This window comes from Phoca vitulina, unplaced genomic scaffold, assembly GCF_004348235.1.
Source record: "Phoca vitulina isolate PV1807 unplaced genomic scaffold, GSC_HSeal_1.0 scaffold29, whole genome shotgun sequence".
In the NCBI taxonomy this organism is placed as follows: domain Eukaryota; kingdom Metazoa; phylum Chordata; class Mammalia; order Carnivora; family Phocidae; genus Phoca; species Phoca vitulina.
Genome location: NW_022589732.1, coordinates 17053993 through 17075076, shown reverse-complemented (window position 1 = coordinate 17075076; position 21084 = coordinate 17053993). Strand labels below are relative to the sequence as shown.

At 43.5% G+C, this 21084-nt stretch overlaps 1 protein-coding gene across 26 annotated transcripts in view; it reads left to right on the top strand.

Annotated features, from left to right (window-relative positions):
• KCNMA1 (potassium calcium-activated channel subfamily M alpha 1) overlaps positions 1–21084 on the top strand; it is a 715944-nt gene that overhangs the window by 590699 nt on the left and 104161 nt on the right. For 7 of the 26 annotated variants that reach the window (XM_032423675.1, XM_032423674.1, XM_032423673.1 and 4 more), the window contains 2 exons: positions 963–971; positions 7606–7779. The exons of 12 other annotated variants lie outside the window; for them this stretch is intronic. In XM_032423675.1, the coding sequence (XP_032279566.1) occupies positions 963–971; positions 7606–7779 (183 nt within the window). The remainder of the gene's footprint in view (positions 1–962; positions 972–7605; positions 7780–21084) is intronic. 7 more of the 26 variants (XM_032423685.1, XM_032423679.1, XM_032423678.1 and 4 more) reach the window with 1 other exon arrangement.

Genomic DNA, 21084 nt, shown 5'->3' with positions numbered 1-21084 from the left:
AAGCTGAGCCAGCGTGACAGGGGTCTTGCCCCCGTCTCTCTGTACCCCCTTCCCTCTCGGGCTTCTCATCTCAATGAGGCCTCCGGCTGTGAGGTTAATGTTTGATAACAATCAAAATTGTCCAAATATTGTTCTTCCTAATTAAAAGGCCATAGCAGCCCGTGTTACAGAGGGCAGGATGCAGAATAAAGTGAATTACTAAACACGAACATCCCCATGCATACCAGGCAAGTCAGGAAATCGGGGAAGATGGGTTTTGGTTGCAAAGAAACTTTGATTATAAGGAGCTAGAACTGTGAATAATGAATTGCAGGGGTTCCTGTGCGTTTGAGGGCACACTGCCCGGCGCCCTAAGCTGGAGAGGGCAGCTCACCCACACAGTCATTGGTCCAAACCTATTAGACCAGGTATTAATAATTCACCCTAGAATGATACACCTCCATGAGGGCAGAGCTGATGACAGTCATTGGTCTTTATCCACAGCTTCCTAACCCTCCCCTCCCAACCTAGCTCTTCCCCTTCCAGCCCCACCCCCGCCTCCCCATTCACCTTGAACATTTCATGCCATACTATCTGGAGAAATATCGAGTGTGGACATTCCATTTCCGGAAATCCTGTGGTAGTATAGTTTAACTTTTGCATTTCTTTCCATTTCTTCATAGCATTCCATCAAGGAAGAGAGTCAAATTCAGCTGTCTGGCCAAGGAGCAAGCTCTCAGAATCTACTATTCACCCATTTTTTTTCTTCTGTATAACAAACCTGGTCTAATGATTTACATTTTTTCCCCCAGCCTGTATAAGTTTGCCAAAGGGTGGACTCCCAGGGGACAAGTCATGTCTGAATTGATGTGTTTGAAGGAATTTTCTTGAACTTCTAATCATTGACATATTTTTGATTTATTTTTTTTCTCTTTGCTGCCTTGGAATACGGCCCCTACTCTATTTTAACTGCACACTGGTAGTGATATATTGTGAGTAAAACGGGTTCCCAGTAGCCCGGAGTCCAGTTCCCCCTGTCTTTCTCTAGAAGAGATACTTCTTTTATTTTCTGTACAGTTTCAGTTTCTTTTTTTCTTTTGGTATTTATGTTGCATGTAGCAGTGACATCATGCCCCAACTCTCTCATCCAACACGGTCTGCAGAGTAGCCTGGGGCTGGAGACCCCCCAGAGCAGGGAACCCCCCTCCGTTCATCTTCCCATCCCCCAGCCTCTTGCCAGCTTCTGGCGCTGTCTTATTTTTCCATTTGAAAATAAGACCTTGACCACAGTGTTTCTCTTGAAGGCCTTGTCTTGGGACCTTTAGGGGACACTGAGTAGGCTGAGGTAATTACCACTATAGCTGTAGATGCCTCGTCAATTGGAGGTCATTGTCATGCTCGCCTTCGATAAATTAGACCTGGTCTCTGCTACTGAGCTTGAATTCCTATCCTGAAGGAAACACATATGCTACATATATATTCCTATGTTGTGATATATATATGATATGTACCAGTACTTTGTATGTAAAAATGAACATTTTTATATATAAGCATAGAGATATTTTATAGAGAGAGCAATGTATTTATTATAATATACGTACCTCTCTATGCGAGGAAGTGCTTGCTAGAGAATTAACTGGACACCAAACTTTGGGATTGTAAGTATCTTAAGCCACCTTACTGGAGACAAGTATTTCCACAGTGGTAATTATTTCCTACAGTCTACGAAGTTCCCTTGCTTTAAAATAAAGTTCTCCTTTCAATCAGTACCCACTGGGACATACCCAGTTCCGCTGTGGGTGTTAGTCAGGCATCTTGGAAGATCCATTTACTTGTTTCAGGTGGAAAAAATGGCTCAAGGACAATGTTCCTTTTCGTTAGTGAGCCATGTAGAAGTCCGAACAAGTAAATGTTAAGTCTCTGAGCCCCTAACTTACTCACAGAGTAGGACCCCTCTCACCCAACAAGATGGGGCCATTTCAGGGCCAGCGTTTCTGTGTGTGACTCCGGGCAATGCTGCTTCAGTGGTACCAGCAGTGAGCGTCCTCAGGTCTCTACTCACGGACTCGCGGGAGACTCCACGGAAAACGAGACCCAGCCTGCAGACCAGTTCAGTCCAGTGGTCCTGGCATCTGGAGATATCTCAGCACTCAGAACTCTCCTTGCCTTTGCACCGTGCAAGGGGGTCATCTGGTTCTGGCTAGTCTTCAGAGTTTGAGGATCTAGAATGCTCAGTGTATAAACAAAACAAATCAGTGATGTCTTGAGTCCGTCCCACAACGCCGCCAAGATGGACTCCGTGGCTCCCTTTATCTGCAGAGCACCAGGAAGGCTGGCTCGAGGGCATGTGCCACTCTCATACCTGCAGAGTGCCTACTGTACCTCGTGATGCTTCGGAAGCAGACAGAAAAGGGGATGTCAGTCACCAAACAGCTCTGGTGCCAAATGCCTCTGCCTTCCACAGCCGCCGCTTGGTGTGGAGGGCAGGATCCTCTAGTTCTGTTCTGTGTACTTAGGGCCACTGACATTAACTAGCTTTTTCTTTCCCCTCTTTCTGTTCTTGGAAAACCACCTGGCAGATCTTTCTTCTCCCTGCAGAAGCTAATAGGAGGAATTTGGCTAAGTGAAGACATCATTCCTCATTTACAGGACTGGAAAGAATGCTCGCCGATTCCCAGGGTCACATCAAAAGCATGTCTCAACCCTCTACCTCGGTGGACTTTTTCGTTCCATGGAGGCTTCTTGTTCTAATTTTAGTTGCTGCTGAGCATGTGAAGAGCAGCTTCAGGGTTCAGGCTTGGAATTCATCCTTCCTTCACTGGGATTGATCTTAAACATGTCATTGCGACCTAAAAAGTATCTGTGAACTGAAAGGCAGATATTTTCTTCGTCCACGCTAGTCTTCCTTTGAATTTGCTCCATTTGAACCTAGAATAGTTTTTCTCCGGCCGTTGGAAAACTCCACCTGAGCCTCTCAGTCCTGCGCTGCTTTTCCTGCCCCTTCCAACCCACCCTGGAAATTAAGATTCTGCAGTTGGAAATTGGCTGGCAGTTTGGTTGCTGATGCAGGAGGCAGATGGTGCTGAGCACAGGATGGAGTCCAACTCCCTCTTCATTCCAGGCTTGGCTCAGAAGGGCTAACCGGCAGAGATCCTGAGTGTGACAGCTGATTGTCACTTTGACACAAGGAAAGTGCAGTGACCCAGCCACATCTACATCAGCCGCTTCTGTACAGGTTTCTTTTCTCGTGATGACGACCCTTGAAAATATAGGAAAAGTGGTCTGAGAGTAGGTCTGAGAAATCCCCCATTTTTAAACACTTAAGAGTAAACAGATAGCTTTGATGATGTCCATTAGGGAAATACTTTCATTTTATCTCTACAAATAGCACTAGGAAGTCCTAATGGAAATATTGGATGAATATCCACTCCCTTGTGGTGAAGGAAAGCACATAAAAGCTTTTTCTCAAATTGTAAAAGGGCTAAGCCAGAGTTCTTTGGAGGAAGGTGAGACCCAGGGTCTCATTCTTGGCAACCACATAACCTCTTTGAATCGGTGGCACCGGTCCAAGAACAAGAACCTTGTGACGTGGGCCAAAGAGAAAACGGAGTCCCCAGAGGCTTATATTTCTGCTTTCCCTGAGTTAAGCTGGCCTATGGGGCCAATTAATTGAGCATAAAGTTCCAAAAGCCCTAAGACGGAATGACAAGTAGCCACAGTCTTCACACCTACCGGAGACACACTCTTGTCTGTTTCCTGTCTCAGGAAGCGGCAGCACGGCTTTGAGGAGGCCCAGCCAGCTGCTGCTGAACTGGTCCCACTCTGCTGGCCATGGCTGCAGAGCCAACGTGTTTGCAAGTCGCCACTCTTGAACCAACTCCTAGAATTCACCACTTCATCCCCACTGGCCCCTAAACATCCGATGTGAATTGTAAGAACCACTGAACTGAGATGACACTGCACAGATGTCAATTCTTGGAGGCACACAGTGTCCCTTCCTGCTCCCTTGCAGAGAAAGGCCCGCTAGTTCAGGTAGTCTGTTGACTAGCTGCTCTTCCACACGGATCCACTAGATGTCCTCATAGATCTACTTTGCATTACCATTGAGCTCCTGCGGAAAATTCCTTTTTTCTGAGGCTTGGGATTTGGGAAGAGAGCGTTGGGTGACGATGTGAAAAAGAAAATCAGCAAACACCAAAGGTGAGAGGGCACTTTATGTGTCCAGGGAGTAGATTAAGAAACTTATTTCTGGTTTAAATAAATACTGAAACTTTCAAAGTTGCTCTTTGAAACCTAACCTTGGGAGTTTTAAGTGGCACTCTGATATCTGAAATTAACCTTCTAACCCACATCAGCTCCAGAAAAGAAAACAGTCACGGGGAAATGGAACTAAAACACCAGCGGTTCTGAATATCCGTGATTCGCTAAAACAAAACCGGAGGATTAGGAAGCCAGAGAGTCGAAGGGGACAAGGGGTGGTGTTTTCCAAATCAGGAGAGCCACGACTTAATTTTGATATAATTTTATTTTACAACTTGAGAGTATAATTTTACACACAGTGTCCACATCCTCTGGAATAGCTCCCACCACGTGGGCAAATTATCAAACATTTTTAGTTAAAGCACTTGTTCATGACCCATTTAATGGCCCAGAGGAGGGCTCTTTCTTCCTAGCTGGGACGCACATCCTTCAAGCCTGATGAATCGCTCCACCAGAAGGGAGGTCAGCTGGGCTTACCTGTTAAGAGATTGGGCCCGGAAGTGTGTAGGTGAAGACATCTAAGGGGTGGGGGGTGTCAATGAAAATGGACTATTCCAGAAGTAGAGCGAGAGAGCCACCCTCCCAGCCGGTGGCACCTTGGTCTAGACATTGTAATTCACAAAGGTTTGTCAACATGTGGGGCTCAATCATTTTGAACTGTTTCTGTCTTGTCTTTGAGCCTCTCTCTGATCATTCTTGCTGGTTTTTTTTTTTTTTTTTTTTTTTTTTTGTGGTGGTGCTTGTTTGTCTTTTGAGATTACTATTTTGTATTTGGTGTGAGTGTAAAAATGATGACTGGGGAGGAATGACTAGTAATAGCATGTTTGCTTTTTTATGCATATGCTGCTTTGGAATGTGACTGCTTATAATTAACATTTAATCTTCTTATAGCAAATGGTTTTTTGCTGCTTCGATTACCAGTTTCAGCCTGTTCCTGCATGCTAACAATATGAAATTTTAGAACAATGCATGGTCTCCAGAACAGCCAGCAATAACCGTTGCAAACAGTTCCTGAGAGGCACTGGGTTGAAGTTGTGTTTCCACCTGAAGCCCTTATCAAGTACGAGGTTTAAAATCACCCATTATGATGGGCTTACCTCTGACAGAATCGTTTCAAAAGTTATTCTGCCTCATCCTCCCTCCCCTTGTCCTTAAAGACGGTATATATAGAAGAACTCTCTTTCCCTATAAATGTGTCAGATTCTATTATTATATATGAACCCAAAATGGCAGTATGGAAATGAAAACCAGGGACTGTTGCTAATGAGAAGCATAGCATTTCAGAGTTTGATGGGCTTCTCTTCTGCTACAGCATTTGATTAATTTTTTTTCAAAACAATTTATTTACAGTGAAACAAAAAATTATCTTTGTTTCCCTCCTCTGTGTAAATAACAAATCAATATTTCCAGTAAAAGAACCAAGCCAAAAATAAGTGAGCCGTCTACAAGTTGTCCATCAGATCTGGATGAGTGTAAAATAATTTTATTTTTGTGTCTTCAGCTGAAGACTTTTTCCTCTTTCTTGACTTCAACTACTACCGTTTGGGGTGTCTGGGTATTCATAGCATACCTTCTAAAGTCTTCCAATTCAAATGCTATAGTGGAACTTTTCTTTTCTTTCTTTTCTTTTTTTTCTTTCTTTTTTTTTTTTTGTAAAAGCTCAGCTCAGGAATGATGTACCACGCATTGAAGAGGGCTGGGGCTGCATGATGATGATCTGAACAACCAGCTAGCTAGGATGCTAAAAGAACATGTCACTAAAAATGGGAGCCAAGTTTAAACAGGAACGGATCTCTCATTCATCTCCCCCAGTGCCTGTTCTTTACAATCATAATGTTACCCCTGCTTGACAAATATACTGTATGGCAAGTCATAAAGGTCTTAGAACAGGACTTGACCCATTTGAGAGATTTAAACCCCTCTTCCTGGTGACTGTAACATTCAAAGAGGGCAAAACCAGAAGCCATATTTTAAAGTAAGAGTGCAACCATTCTCTACAAAGAAAAAGAAAGAGGGGGAAAAGTGACTTTTAAAATGGAAGGTGTGGGCGCAGGGAATAACACCTTTCCGGTTCAGGCTTACTATTTGGCTATGATGTCTGGAATAAATACGAGTTCTTCTCCAATCCTGTGAGAGAAGCAGGCTGGTTCATGCTAAGTGATAAGCAAACACGTTTGCCTGTTGTAGCATCAAAATGAGGCACAAAAAAGCTCCTCGTCCTGAAATATAAATTGGCTTGAAGGTTAGGGGTGAAGTGTCTTGAGACCCACTACGGTGATGTCCAGCCAGGTTTGCACTTGGTAGGTCAGCACTCAAGTTGGATCCCCAGGCAGGCCAGATCCTACGATATCAGCTTTAGAAGAGCTATCAATGCTGCACGCAAATATAAATAAGATATTTTATGTGGGACCTAATTTCTTACTTCAGGTTTTATAATCTCTAATCTATCTTGTCCAATATTTTCAGTATAAGAAAAAATTACGATTAACCGATAGCTCGATGGCTTTCTGGATTTTCAGTGGGTGGGGAGAGAAAAGCAGATGTGATTTTCAGATTCTCCCAGCTTTAAGCAGAAAATACACCCATGAGTAGCTAAATGCATTCCAATAGACCAACATCTCATATGCTTTTGGTGATTTCTTATTTGTGAACTGCCTTTAATGTCAAATACGCAGCGTTAGCCTTGAGTAGCTGCATTTCTTATATGGACAGATTTGGATATTTGTTCTGTCAAGAGTAAATTTAAATTCCTGTAGGCATCATGTAAACTCACTCTGGGGAAGTTCAGCAGAGGCATCCTCAGATTCTATATTAACATGTAATCGTTTCATATCTAATTTGATGAAAACTTGTCCTAGGCTCTGCCTCATGCCCAGAAATGGATGGAAATTAGAAAGCCTACATATTAGATATTTTGCATCTTGCAAAAACCATTTATTGTACCAAGTAAGCAATTAATTGATTGGCTTTGTGTTTATTTTGACCTCCTGTATTAATTGCGCCAGGGGAAAAATGTTGGTTACATTTTTGCTGTCTCTAACGTGCTCTTCTTCTCATCCAAGAACCCGATTGTAATCAGCCATGCCCGCTTCCTGTAGTCACCCACTTTACCTGGGGGAGAAAAATAATACACAACAGCCTTGGGGGATGATAAAGGCAATTTATATTTTTGCTGCTTTTTTTGATGTACAACCAAACTGTTACCAGCAGTCACTCTGCATTTTTTTTTTTTTTCTGGGTCAAGACTGTTAATGTGAACTAAGACCTGTGTTAAATCCCTTTAGCTCCCTTCTAGCTGCCTTGCTGTGTGTGACCTTGCCATTAACTACCGCTCTTCCTCTCCTCCATCCAACCACATGATGATAGCCAAGATGTCCATCTACAAGAGAATGAGACGGGCATGTTGTTTTGATTGCGGACGTTCTGAGCGTGACTGCTCGTGCATGTCAGGCCGTGTGCGTGCTAACATGGACACCCTTGAGAGAACCTTCCCACTTTCTTCTGTCTCTGTTAATGATTGCTCCACCAGTTTCCGTGCCTGTAAGTTTGACCCCGACACACGGAGTTCCATGTCTGTGCTGTTTGTGGTATCATCCCCGTCTTGTGTTGTGTGCCCTGTGGTTCTTGTGAGTCCGTCCGGCTGATGTTTTCTTCCCAGTGTGACCTTGTATATGGTGATGGATGTCGTCCTCGCTGCCTGTGTCCCTGTGTACCTGCTAGGGAAGGCCTCCCTTCCCATTCTGTTAACTCGTTGTGCTTCGGGGAATGGCGTGCAGGACTGTGATAGTAGAGTCTAGTGATAGTCTCCCTCTTTCTCCTTTAAATAAATATAAATGGAAATTAATGTGACAATAAGTCAAATACTGTATTAATACAAAGATGTGTGCAAATGCATATCTTAGTATTTGGGTCAAGGCTATCCATTGGATTGGGTTGCAGGGAGGAAGGAGAGGGAACAAGTAAAAGTAGATTAAATTATTAAATCATTAAATTATTTAAATCACTAAATTATTTAAAATTATTTAAATCATTAAATTATTTAAATCACTAAATTATTAAATCATTAAATTAGTTTCCAAAATACAACAGGGTTAAGATGAATGTGGATTTCTTTCTTCTTTTATTTTTTAAACTTTGTCTTTTTAACCTGTATCTCGTTCCTCCAGTGCCAGATTGTGTCCCATGTTCTGGAAATGAGTATTCTAAACCTGTAAACCTCTATTGACTGATGCAGTCTAGGGCTTCCCTCAGAAAGCTGACTAATTCAAAGGAGCATTATTTTTTCCCAAAAATAGAATCTCACACTTTAATTAAGGTCTCCTGTAGCAATTGTGATTCCAAATAACAACAAAAGCTATAAGCCGTGAGCTGCCATGATTTCCTGGAGTCCGCTGTACAGGACTTTGAGGTCAGTCTTCTTCGTTCACCCACAAAGTCAGGGATGGTAAAGAACCAAAGGTCAGGGTCTAGCTGCTGGCAACCGGCAATGCTGACCTACACCAGGTTCCTGACACCTCCCTCATCCTGGTCCGCCGCGTGGACTTCGCGCGTATTTTACCGACGGTTGCCTGGTGATATTACTGAAAGCCCCAGCGTGCACACTGAGGTGCTGGGATGCGGGGAACTTGCTGACTGACCTGTGCTGGTGTTGGAGGCAGTCCCAGCATGGTGTGCTTGTGGGACAGTGATCCACAGAGGCTCCCGGGGCTGAGGGGGCCCTGACGTCACTGTATGCAGCGGAGTGGTATGCTGGGCCACATGCTGGTGTTTGAACCTGCTGTTCGGGTCTGAGGCACAATCTGGGCATCTAACTGTTGTAGAGTCACTTGGAAAAGTTATACCTGGGACCAGAGAATCGTCCTTTCTTCTTCACAATTCACTGTTCTTCCAGAACAGTGCCAAGAAATAGGATTCATTTTTAAAAGTGATATTTAATAGAGGTTGTATCGAGAGGGATTTTGGACTGTCCCAACCACATTTGCCTAAAATTCTAGGAAGGAAGTTCCTTTCAAATCTTTTGTACAGATGCCACAGTATGAACCTTTACCCTTTTATTCTCATCGTGAGAATTCTTGCTAGTTCCTACGACGTGGCAAGGAGAACTCGGTTGCAACCGCACAAGGGATTTGTTTGTCTAAGATGTCCGGCAAGACACTAGGTTCAAGACAGGAGCTGGGGGAGGAAGAGCAAAGTGGTGAGCTTTGGTGGCACAGTTTGGCCACATCTTTGACTGATGGCCGTGAACGGAACCACCAGCCACCGGGGTTACCCGTCTGCCTAAGGCACAACTTCTTCTGTTTTCAGATAACCAGTAGGCTCTAAAACCTTGGCCAGGAATTCAGTGGAGAAAAGGAAGGAGCCATTTGGGCTGTATGTGGTCGTGTCTTGGCAAGAGCTGCCCATACCAATCACAGTAACATGTGTGTCCCCTGTGTGAGGCCCGTGATACCCAGCGTGTGTAATTTCCATTTCATCCAGGAGAAACCATAATTGGAGGGATTTCTCATCTCTGCAATTTAATCCAAACATTGATGGAGGCCAAGAGAAGAAAAACTTAGGGTGGGATTGTCCCATCTACTTGGAAACATCCTGTGCGTGAGACTGTTGTCCTTCTCTACCCTCCCAAATCAGCCCCACCATAGAAAACACGGAGCTTTGGGCTGTATGTGGAAGCGTTAACTGATACTGACAGCTCAGGGGTGGGGGGGTCGCCTCCTCTGTTTCATCAGTTTCCCCGCCGTCCTCACGCCATCGAAACAAAGCAGATTTCATCCACCCCTGTGTGAGTCCTCTCACCTTTGACCATTAATAATAAGTTAGAAAAATCCATTCCAATTTGAGCCCCTTCGTGCACCCACATAAGCCCTTCTTCTCCAATTAAAGAATGTCTATCTCTATGCAGAATCCCACTGGCAGGGCTCCAATAGCAATCCCTGGGCTTCCCTTGCTGGTGGTGGGTTTGGGTGGTGCCCATTTGACAGAGCTGGTTGCCTCAAAGAGCAGTGGCGAGAGTGGGCTTTTCATTAAATATGAACAGATGTGAAATGTAGAGGGTTTGACAATTAGAAATGGCAGGAGAAGGGCCCTTGAATCAAAGTGAGGTCAGATGGGCGGATCAGATTACTTCTCTTACATTCTTTAGTTGTTCTGAAAATCATTTTGAATTAGTGTCAGGAGAGCCATGATGGGTTTTGCCCTTTGTCTTTTATGCTGGGGCCGTATTGTTTCCCAAGACACTCATTAAAGGTCATTATATTATTACGGAGCTTGCTTTGGTCGCAGTTTCCCAGTTGAGCCAGTGTGCTTTGGAGACTGCCTAATTCATTTCTCTCTTGCTTTTAGTCTCCCTCCTTGCTTTTTTTTTTTTTTCTCATAAGGGGAAAGATTTCCGTTTTCAAGGGACGTTAAATTGAAACACAAAGTCCCATTATGTGTTTTCTGAAGTGGGAAGAAAAGTAGCTAGTTCCCAGAGGAGTAGTAATATATTAAAAGTGTTCACACAGTTTTAAAAAATCTGCCTTCTAGCAGCAGGGCCCGCCTGCTCAGGGCATCTCTCCTTGGAGGTGTGGCCTGTTACCGAGGATCGGTCATTGCAAAGTCACGTTCTGTTCTGACAGTTGTCTTCTTTTGAACTCGAGAGATGTAAGGTCAGACCGTGCAGACAGAAAGCTCTTCAGGGAAGAAGGACTCCTTTACAAAAGACTTTAAAAAACAGTGTCAGAAAAGTAGAGCACATAGTGACCAGTAAGGATTCATCAAAGACTTATGCTTTTGGCAAGACTGAATGGTTCCTTATGGTAAGCTGGAGTCGGTGCACAAAGCTTCATTTTCCGATCGTCCTGGTTTTGTTTCTACTCCAGATGATCCTGGGCGGGAGTACCAGCTCTTCGGAAAGACACTAAGATGATATGGGCCCAGACGTTTTACAAGTAGCCATGTTCTAGGACCATCAAATATTTTTAAAAAAATGATGTCTAGCAACATACACACATAAATATAGATGTAGGTTCTAATCAGTTCCATTTTGCGTCCATAGAATTTTATAAAATAGTGCTTTTTCTCTGTTCAGAATTTTTTCGTGTTGTTTCGGTCTTGCCTGATATCTGATTGCTCAGTCTAATAGAAAGGGACAGTGAAAGTTTGAAGCAGCGACAACATAGGACCCTATTGATTCAAACCTGCCGAGACCTGTGTGACATGATGCCGGCCGCAAGCCATCAGCAGCCCTGGCATGAACAAATTAATCATGTGCTGGAAGAGAAACAGATCTTTAGACTTGCACTTAGAAATAGTTTTAGCTCAAGTACATGTGCGATCACTCACACCAACCTTTCAATTTACTAATAGTTTAAACCTGCACAATTACATATACCCTTTTGCAAACTACTGTAGCTAATTTTAAATGGCGCGTGACTTTTATTTTGGGTATAAATCTAATACAAGGAGGCATTCAACTCCAGTGGTTAAGTTGAGAGGAGCAGTCCAATACCATTAGGTTGAAGGGACACATACCAAAATCAGTTTAGTGTAATCTTGAGTCTTGTCAGATAATAAACAAAAATCAGCTTATCCCGAGTAGCCTCTGGTTTGTACGGGCAGAGAATTAACATTGTCAATAGAACTAAAGTCACTCGAGTGAACTAATGGCATTTTGAAGTACATAGAATCAGATACGAGGGCAAGGGGTGGAACTAGCTCTAGGAAAATGTCTATAACAGGACACACCCTATACTGACAGTCTCCGTTAACTCTTAAAGAGGGATTTGAGTTAATAAGCTGTATTTAAAAATCAACAGCCTATCGTTATCTGATTCCTTTTATGTGTAGTTTTGGGTGACGTCCTCAAGCTCCCCCCAAATTGTATTTGTTTATTTTACCTCTGGGCCCTGAAACCAAAGACTCTTCCCACCACGACCATCAGTGATAGAAAGAAAAAGGAGAGCCAAAGGAAACTCAGCTTAAATCAATGTAATCATAGTTTCCCATGCATTCTGTAAGCCCATTCGTTCTGGGTCTGCAATTTCTCCCATTTTTCTTGTGCACGCTGGTTATGATCTGTCTCTTTCTCCTTCCCTACATTCCATGAGAGCAAACACCCAAGCACCTTTGGATTCCACTCTAGCTCTGCGCTAGCCCTGGCCCACGCTCCCTGAGTTGGCCATTCGCACTTCATTGCAGGACGTGAAAACAGGAAGGTAAATAGGGCCAGATAGCCATTTAATCATTCCGAGAGACTAACGATGTACCTGGGAGGGCATCTTCAGGTACTTTTGTTGGTAGCGGGCAAGGTTACAGAAGCCAATGCCTCTCACTCGATTCTGTGGTAGGCACATTTAGCAATGGGTTGACTAGAAATATGCTTTCCACGTGCTTACACGGGTGACTAAAGTGACTAAAGTGACACTCGAGTGACTTTAGTTCTATTGACAAATTGTTAAATCAGCATTGTAAGGCCAAAATCACGCGTGGGCAAAATCTCCTTTGAAAAGAATCCCTTGAAATGCCTATCTTCAAATGCTTTCACTCATAATAAATAGCTACTTTCTTCAGCTGAGTGTCAGGTGGAGTAGCTGACTTGTGTTGGGGACCTCGTTGTGCTCCCCCCCCCCAAAAAAAGTATTGTTGAATTCTTTACGGTAAACATGCTATGAAGAGCCCCCTCGTTTAGATGAAGAGGGATCTTCTGAGCAAAAGGCAGCCAACTTTTCAAAAGAAATCCTTTGAAACAGAGTTAGGAGACAAGAAGTAGAAAGGTCAGAAGGAGGAAAGACGGAAGGGTCCCTTGTGTGTACTCCTGTCACTGGAACACCTCCCTTCCCAGGAGTACGACACTTTAATAAGTGACTCAGCTTTTCAAGGACAAACTAGAAAAGACGTCGACATGCCACAAGTAGGCTGAGCAGAGGTCCTTCTGCAAGGTGACATGGAAATTATGTTTGCATTTTTACTCTGGACGGTGGCCGGTTGTCACGATACTCAGCCTGACAGCTCCTACCACTGGGCATCAGATTTTCCATCTTACCTCCATGGAGGAGGACGGATGTGGCCAGTTAGCTCTCCATCTCCCCCCTTCCTCCACTATCTCGGGCGACAGATGCCAGGGCCAGTCCGCCTTTCACTTGAGCTCTCTTGTCAAGGCTCTGCCTTGAGCCCAAATCCTGACCTTTACTGTATGAAATAAAGTACTGATGAACAAGCAGAGGTTTGAATTAGAGCAGGCTTGGAGCAAATGTCAAGTCCATCTCTGCCTCCCTCCTCCACCTGCACCAGGAGCCTGGATTAGACCCAGTCTGGAGTTTGCAGTGCCTTAGGCTTTATGGGTCTGGGGAGACATAACTTATTAACAAAGAGTTATTAAATTTTTATCAATTTTACAACACAATGTAAATGCCTCCTATGAATCTACATTGTATTCATTATCATTTAAAGCGTTAATTAAGTCAAAGTTGCATTTAATTTCTCTCTAAATGGGCCTCTGGGAAGAGGCTTTTAGAAACATCTGTGGGAGCGTGCGGCTCGTGGAGACAGGGAATCCCCCAGCCGGCGTTCAGGATAGCCCCCTGAGTTGATTGCCATCGCGTGTCTGTGGTTAATTTGTTGTGATGCGATTGGGCATCGTCTCAAATTAGTATCAGACCAGTAATGGTGTAAAGTCACTGGCGAGAGTCTTGGGGGGCGGCCGCATGGGCTCCACCGCGTCCTGCCTTCAAGTCTCATCCAGATGGAAATGAGCACTTGATGTGCAGCCCCCGTGGTCTCAGTCATGCCCGGGGATTCTCCCTCCTCCTCGGATGGTGCCCATCGCTTCACTCGGATGCTTCCTTCATCTGAGATGGACGTCTGTCATCTGGCCCAACAAATTCAAGATGTTTGCCAGCATGCTCATAGGAAAGATCTTAGAGTTTGGGATCTTTGACTCGCATTTAAGCCTAGAAGCAATGAGCCTAATGGGAGCCCTTTTCAGAATGGAGTGAATTGGAGATTATAAACAGATCAGACGTATCAGTGAGGAGGGACGGGTGAAACTCGCTAAGATTTGCCGAAAAATCCGTTTCCCTTTTTGGGGAGTGGTTGATGTTTTTGTCTTATCTGAGCCCATTCTCCAGGCCCATTCTCCAGGCAGATCTATTATCCTATTGGCCCTCCATCACGCAGAACCCGAGGCTTCTTAATGTGGTGGTATTAGGTGGCTAGCGCTTAACTTAGATTCCCATGGAGACTAGACTTGGTGTAGTGGCTGATCTTACCGTGTGCAAGGTGAACACAGCAAGGGGGGCTGTGTGTGTGTGTGTGTGCCTATATGGGTGTGTGTATGTTGTTAAATTTAACACAACATTTTCTGCATTGCAGACGCGGTATCTTTTACAAATATGAATTTAATCCTCATTTTGAGGTAGTAACAGTTTTTTACGGTCGAGGCAGCTGTAAACGGAGGCACCTATAAACTGTGCCATTTACAGATGAAACAACTAAGGCCCAGAGAGGGTTCAATAACTTGCCTGGGGTCCTGCCTGAGTCCACAGTTGGGGCTGGGATTCCAGAACAAGCCGGATGGCTCCATGGACTGTGGAGCTAGTTGAGTTACTCAGATACAAGGTTGAACCGTTGAACCGCTGGTCACCCAGTTAGGCTGGAGCCTAAGACCTATTCGCAGGGAGAGGAATCCTGAAGGGGTTTTGTTCTTCATCTGCAACACAATAGAATGCATTCAAGGTGTTTGATCAGGAAAGGGACCACAGAGGCTTTGTTTTAGCAAGTCTTCCGCTGGTGCTGAGGAAGAAGGGGCTGGGCTGGTGAGGCAGTTGGGAGACTCCCCCCTGAAGGTGGGGAAAACCTGAAGAGGAGAGGCTGTGGCAGGAGGAGGTGGAGGGAGCTGCTCTGAGTTGCCCTAGGAAAGGAAGGCGTGATCTACAGCCACCAGGACTCTGCAGCTGAAGCACATTATCCATATGCAGATCTGAGAAGTTCAAATCTTTTTAAAGAAAGTTTAATTAATGGCTCTGAAGTAGTTGAGTTGCATTAGTTAAATTTCTTGAGCTTAATTCTCCCCAGCTGACCCAGCCGTCGTTGTGATTCCTGTTTGGGCTCAGTAGAGTTTTCTTCGATTGGAGGGGAATTTAAAGCCTCAGCTGAGACTGGAGACCTACCAAGCTGCATCCATTATCCCCAGTCTTGGGGTCTCCTCCATCTATTTTCTTTTTCTAACCCCCATTTCTTCTTCCTGCCTCATCATCCTCCCCATTTCCAATAAGACTCACATCTTGAGTGTGTTGACAGGGACAGAGGCAGGCAGCTCCCAACTGTTACCACAAATGCTATTGGCCCAGGCTGGACAGCAGAAACAAATGGGCGCCACCGGCGGGGACACGTGACCAGCCCCGAAGGTCTTGGCTCAAGCTGCACATGGTAGCTTCAGCTAGAGCTCATGAAAATTATTTTTCAAATCCCCGTGGCTGGCAATGAGACCTTTCTCCTCCCGTCTTTCTCAGGGAGACAGCATGTCTCTTTACATCTATGGAGGAAACAAATAATAAAGTCCTTCACATCCCATTCACTGAAAATCCACTGTAGTTTCCAACCACTTATCCTACTCCAGTGGAAATACAAAACACATTTCCTGTGAAGTACTGCCACACAGAGCCCGAGGAAGTCACGTGGCATATCTAAGTACCACGGCACAATTTTCTTTTTCTTTTTATTTCTCTGTGCACAAGACCTTTGTACTCGTTGTGACTGTACGTTGGCCAAATGTGGCTGTAGGATTTGTACACACCATGACCTCAAAGGGTCATTAAAATGGCGTGGAAAAGCACTAGAGTCCTGGGCTCCTGGACTTGCCGAGAATGCCAGCTTCTGGAACTGGAATGAGGCAGAATGCGCCCACCCAATTGGCTGTGTACTGTTTCTTCTCTCTCCAGGGCTTTCTCCCAAACCAGTATGGTGAATTTCGTAGATAATCAGGGAATCTTCCATCCCCACGTTTACTTATAAGGGTTCTGCTTCCCCAGTCAGCCATTTTCCCAAGAGGAAACTGTGCAGAAACAAGTCCGGCATTGTCATACCTGCACATTTAAGATCCCAGATAGCATTAAAGAGACTTTTTTGTAAATAGCTAGACGGTGCCTGGTTTGGAGGGAGATTCTAGACACGCCCATAGATTCTTGTTCTGGGGAGACATTCTTCTGAAGTCCAGCTCAGACAAACTGGGGGAAGGGTCTGGAGACTCAGAGATATTTCTTCTCAAGAGCATCTCCCTTGGTCATCCACAGAAGGAGCTCTCCTCCCACCAACAATGGAAACAGCAATAGAGAAACTCCCTTGACCTCTTCTGGTAAACCCGAAGGCCCCCATTCTATCCCCTTCAATGTTGCAGGGCAAATACTACCAAATATTCCTAGAGAAAACTCTATGCAAACTCAAAGTGGAAGCTTCTGAAGCAGATCTACGTTAGGGATAGTCAGTTGCACTGAGCCGACTTTTAAGTGAAGTGAGAAAGACTGCTTCCTGGAGCTCGAGCTACACAAGATACACCAACAGTGCATAGAAGGGCATCTGTAGACCAGAGCATGGGCCATCTTCTGGGAGTGGAGCTAACTGCTTGCATTAAAGTGATCTCCACTTTGGCCAATGGCAGCTTTCTGGGCCGGAGCCTGTTGAATTGCACTCAGTCAAGAAAGGACACAGGGACTGCCTTCCTTCCCTCCAAGGTCAGAAATGCAGCATGCTGGCATCCTTGGCTGGGCTTCATGTGTTGGCAAGAATACCTGAGTAGGAAATGGCCTGAAGGATTCCAGTTCAGTAAATATTTGAGGAGTGAAAGAATGAATAAATGAAGGGATTCTCAATCATCAGTTGAATGAATAGATGGTATGCCAGAAGCAGGACTACCCAGATCCGTGAAGTTTCCTAAAACTCTCTAAACAACTTATAGCAATGTGTATACACACACAAACACACGCACATATATATATATATATATATATATATATATATATATATATATATATTTATATATATGATACAAGGAGAATAAAGGGGGAAATGTAGCAAGAAAATCAAGGACATAACTGATGGCTCTTGAAAATTATCAACTAGCAGGTACAATCCATATTCTTTGTGAAGCTTAAATATTGGGAAAGAAGATCTAGAAGCAATTAAATCGGATCCAGACTAAAAAAGATCTAGACAGAATTAAATCACAGTAGGCAAAACCCTGTCGAAGTATCAAATGAGGAGAGAGAGGGATACCACCACACGAAGGATACATGTATATGTAGGGCATTTGTCCTAGAAAATCAAGGACTTGTGACGTTTGCATTTAATAAACCTGATCGTTTTCCTGTGAGTGAGGGTGGCACAAAAATACTAATGCATGGGGTAGGGCCAATATGAGGAGAGGTATGGGTTTGCAGAGAGCTGTCAGCCCGCCCAAATATGGAGAAAGATTTCAGGCCACTCATGACTGTTAGGATCATTGACCCTGACTTAAGGTAGGCAGATCGAACCCAACAGTGCCCAAGTGGCAATTCTTCCCACCTCAAGGTGTCCAAAGGCTGAGTGTGTCTTATGGCAATTTCCTATTAAGTGTCATGATTCTGTTTATTCTGCTTGAGACAAGGAGGGGACAGAGAGTTTTCCAGATTGCTCACAGAGCTCTCAGACTGCACCAAGCATTCATTCTCTTACCTTTGAGTGGCTTTGAATTGCTCTCTGCATTTTGTCAAGGTTGATCTGGCCATTTCTTCAGTGCAAATGAGTAAATTTCCACATATGGCCTGTAACAAGTCCAACTGAGAGAACACATCCGAACAGGGATAGCAGGGATGCTTCAAAGCCAAAGCCCTAAACAGGTGTTACTGGAAAAGGAGGTACGATGACCTGCAGAGAAGAGAGACCCTGTGAAAATGCCTGAACGGAGCTTGCTAGGCATGCAGATGGGGTGGAGGAAGGAGCTCAGGTCATGTGTCCTGGAGGTCTTGGGAGATGGATGTGACATGTGCAAGGGACTAGTTGCTGAAAGGGCCACTCCTTCACAGATTTCTTCAATGAAGATGAAGATGGATATCCAATAGGCAGACATCTCCTGTCTTTTCTCAGCTATCTAGTTGGGGATTCCCAAGCCATTCATCTCACTGTGCAGTGAGCTAAGTGATTCTCCTTGGCAATTAAAGCCTGAAATTCTAGGGAACCTCAGAGTAGGGAAAGGGAGGGAAGCGGGGGGATTTGTATGTTTTCTGGGGACTTTGGAAATCATTCCTGGAGCAGTCATGTTTTGATATGTTCACCAAATGGATGCTCAGTGCGTGCCAATTGCTATAATAAGAGTAATGGCTTGCACATGTATGAGTCTTTATTCTCATTTCATCTAAGTGAACATCAACCCTTACTACTGTGGGACTTTGGGCAAGTTTCTGGACTTTTCTATCCCTTAGTTTCCCCATCTGTAAAATGGAGGTAATAACGGGACCTATCTCATAGAGCACCTGTGACTTTGATCTCATCATTCCTCATCTTATTGAAACTGCCTTATGACTTTTCCATCTATACCATGGACATGGACGGTGCATTCTTGGAAGATGGAAGGAATGCTGGAGAGCAAACAAGAGGAGAACAGACAGTGGGGAGAGATGACATTTCTTTCCTTTCAAATTCTATCAGAATTTCTTTTCTTGATGATGGTCTTGATCTCAACCCATCTTTGAGGCCTGGTTGGTGTTGAGACTTCACATCATCACCTTTCCTAAATTGCTTTATAAATAGTTGGGCTCTGCTTCTTGTTGATTTTCTCATTAGTGAGATTAGTGTGAGAATTGGGGCCAAATGGGGCCCAAATCCTTTACCCAGGCCCTGCCTTCCTCCAAAGCTCTGGAATGTTATCAGCATGGTAGTTTTGCTTGAGATCAAATCAGGGCAACATAGGAACTGTCATTTTTCATTTGCTGGGGCCCTTTGATCCCATTTGGGGTTTATTTGTTTCAAGTGAAAAATATGGCCCCTATTGCATACATCTATCCTGTAGAGTACTTTTTTATTTTTTTCTGTTAGAGATCAAATCAGAGTTGTAAGTTGTGTGGTCATTAGTTATCACCACCAGATTTCACAGCCTACATTTTATTTCTGTTCTTTCAAAATCACCAGTCTTCTCTGCTGCATAACGATCACTCGTGGGGAAGCTACATACAATATGCCTTTCGTGGGTGCTTGGGTGTTAATTTATATCACAGTTTCCTTTGCAGATATAATCAGAGTCACCTATCACATTCCTGTTTCTTCCTTTTATTGTGTTCCTTTGCTATTGCGTTTGTGTGATCTTTTTCTGAAAAATGACAGGTAGTGTTTCTCTGCTCACTGTATCAGTGACTTATATTCTCCATGACTTCTCTATTGCCATTTTAAAAATATAGCATTTTATAGATGTAATCTTAGTTATTTATAACTCAGGTTTTGTTATATGAGAAAATTTCCTAAATGACACCTGGGTTTAGGTCCATTTTTTAAAGGAAGGGAAAAAAATATTCACAGCAAAAATATTTTCCTCTAAATTGTAAATGAAGGAAAAGCTTTCAGTTAGTAAGATTATAATGCATTTTTCCCGATTTCTTAGTACATTGAAATGCATGAACATTATTTTTATGTAAGTGATCAAGTTGTGTTGTTTAATAACACGTTGTTAGAGGAAAAAGAGCTATCCCTTTCGATTTATTTGGATATTTACTGGGTGACTTACAGTGCTTTACATATTAGAATTGGTTTGTCAACAATTAACATTCTAGGTTTTTATATAACCCATACTTCAGGTAATAGAGGATTATTAAACTGCAACCAGTGTGTTAGAAATCTGCCGACTGGTAATAAAATTCTTATGTATAACAGCAGCTGAGAAATACTGCTGTATATTTATGCATAGATTATAAGACAGATGATGGCCAGCAAACCACAGAGGGGCTTGAAAGGCCAGTTGACCAGCAGGTGGCGCTGCTTTTCTAGAAATGAAACCCTTTACCTGGATGTAGTCTAGGTAGCCCCCCCATACACACTTTCTGCTTTTTCTTTTCCAGATATTCCTCTATTTTTCCAGAATGAATTTCTAAAACTGAGTTTGCGTGTTTGTTTATTGAGGAGATATACCTCCACTAAGACAACACCTCTCCATTGCTAAGATTTCTTTAAATCCAACTAGCATGATTTAACGCTCATTTGGAACAAATCCTAGTTCAATGAATGTTATTATGTTTTTAAAAGGTAACCACTCAATGTCAGATTCTTACCCCTAAGACTGGATTACCTCCACCATCTGATTATTATGTGGCAAGTCCCCATTTTTATTTAATACTTATTTGTACAAATTAATTCCCTAGGCTTCGTTCCACACCAGGATAATGAGGGATATTTTTATAAAGGTGACTTAGGTAGGGGATTGGTGTGCTAGATAAGAATAATTTTAACGTGATTCCCTTTCATCAAGAATTACTTTAGAATCCAAGTTAACCAAAGAATGTTGCTTTCTTACTGGGCCAAAGCTAAATTTCTGACAATCAGGATCAGAGGTTTTAGGTTGTTTTTTTTAGAACAAAGTTGTCCACACAAAGGCCAATCAGCTCATCAGTTTGGGCATCGGTGAAGCAAAACAACAAATGTACAAGGAAAATTTTTTTTTTTTGGTTCTTTCATCCACACACAACCTGTTTCCATTTTTTTGAAAGACAAAACTATGCTTTTTTTCCTTTTTTTTTAACCTACACTATTCCTTTTATACAGGGTGTTGGGGTGTCCCTCCTGGCCAGGAGAGGATAGGAGACAATGGATTTATTGGGGTTATGCAAGGGAAGAATTAAGATACGTCCC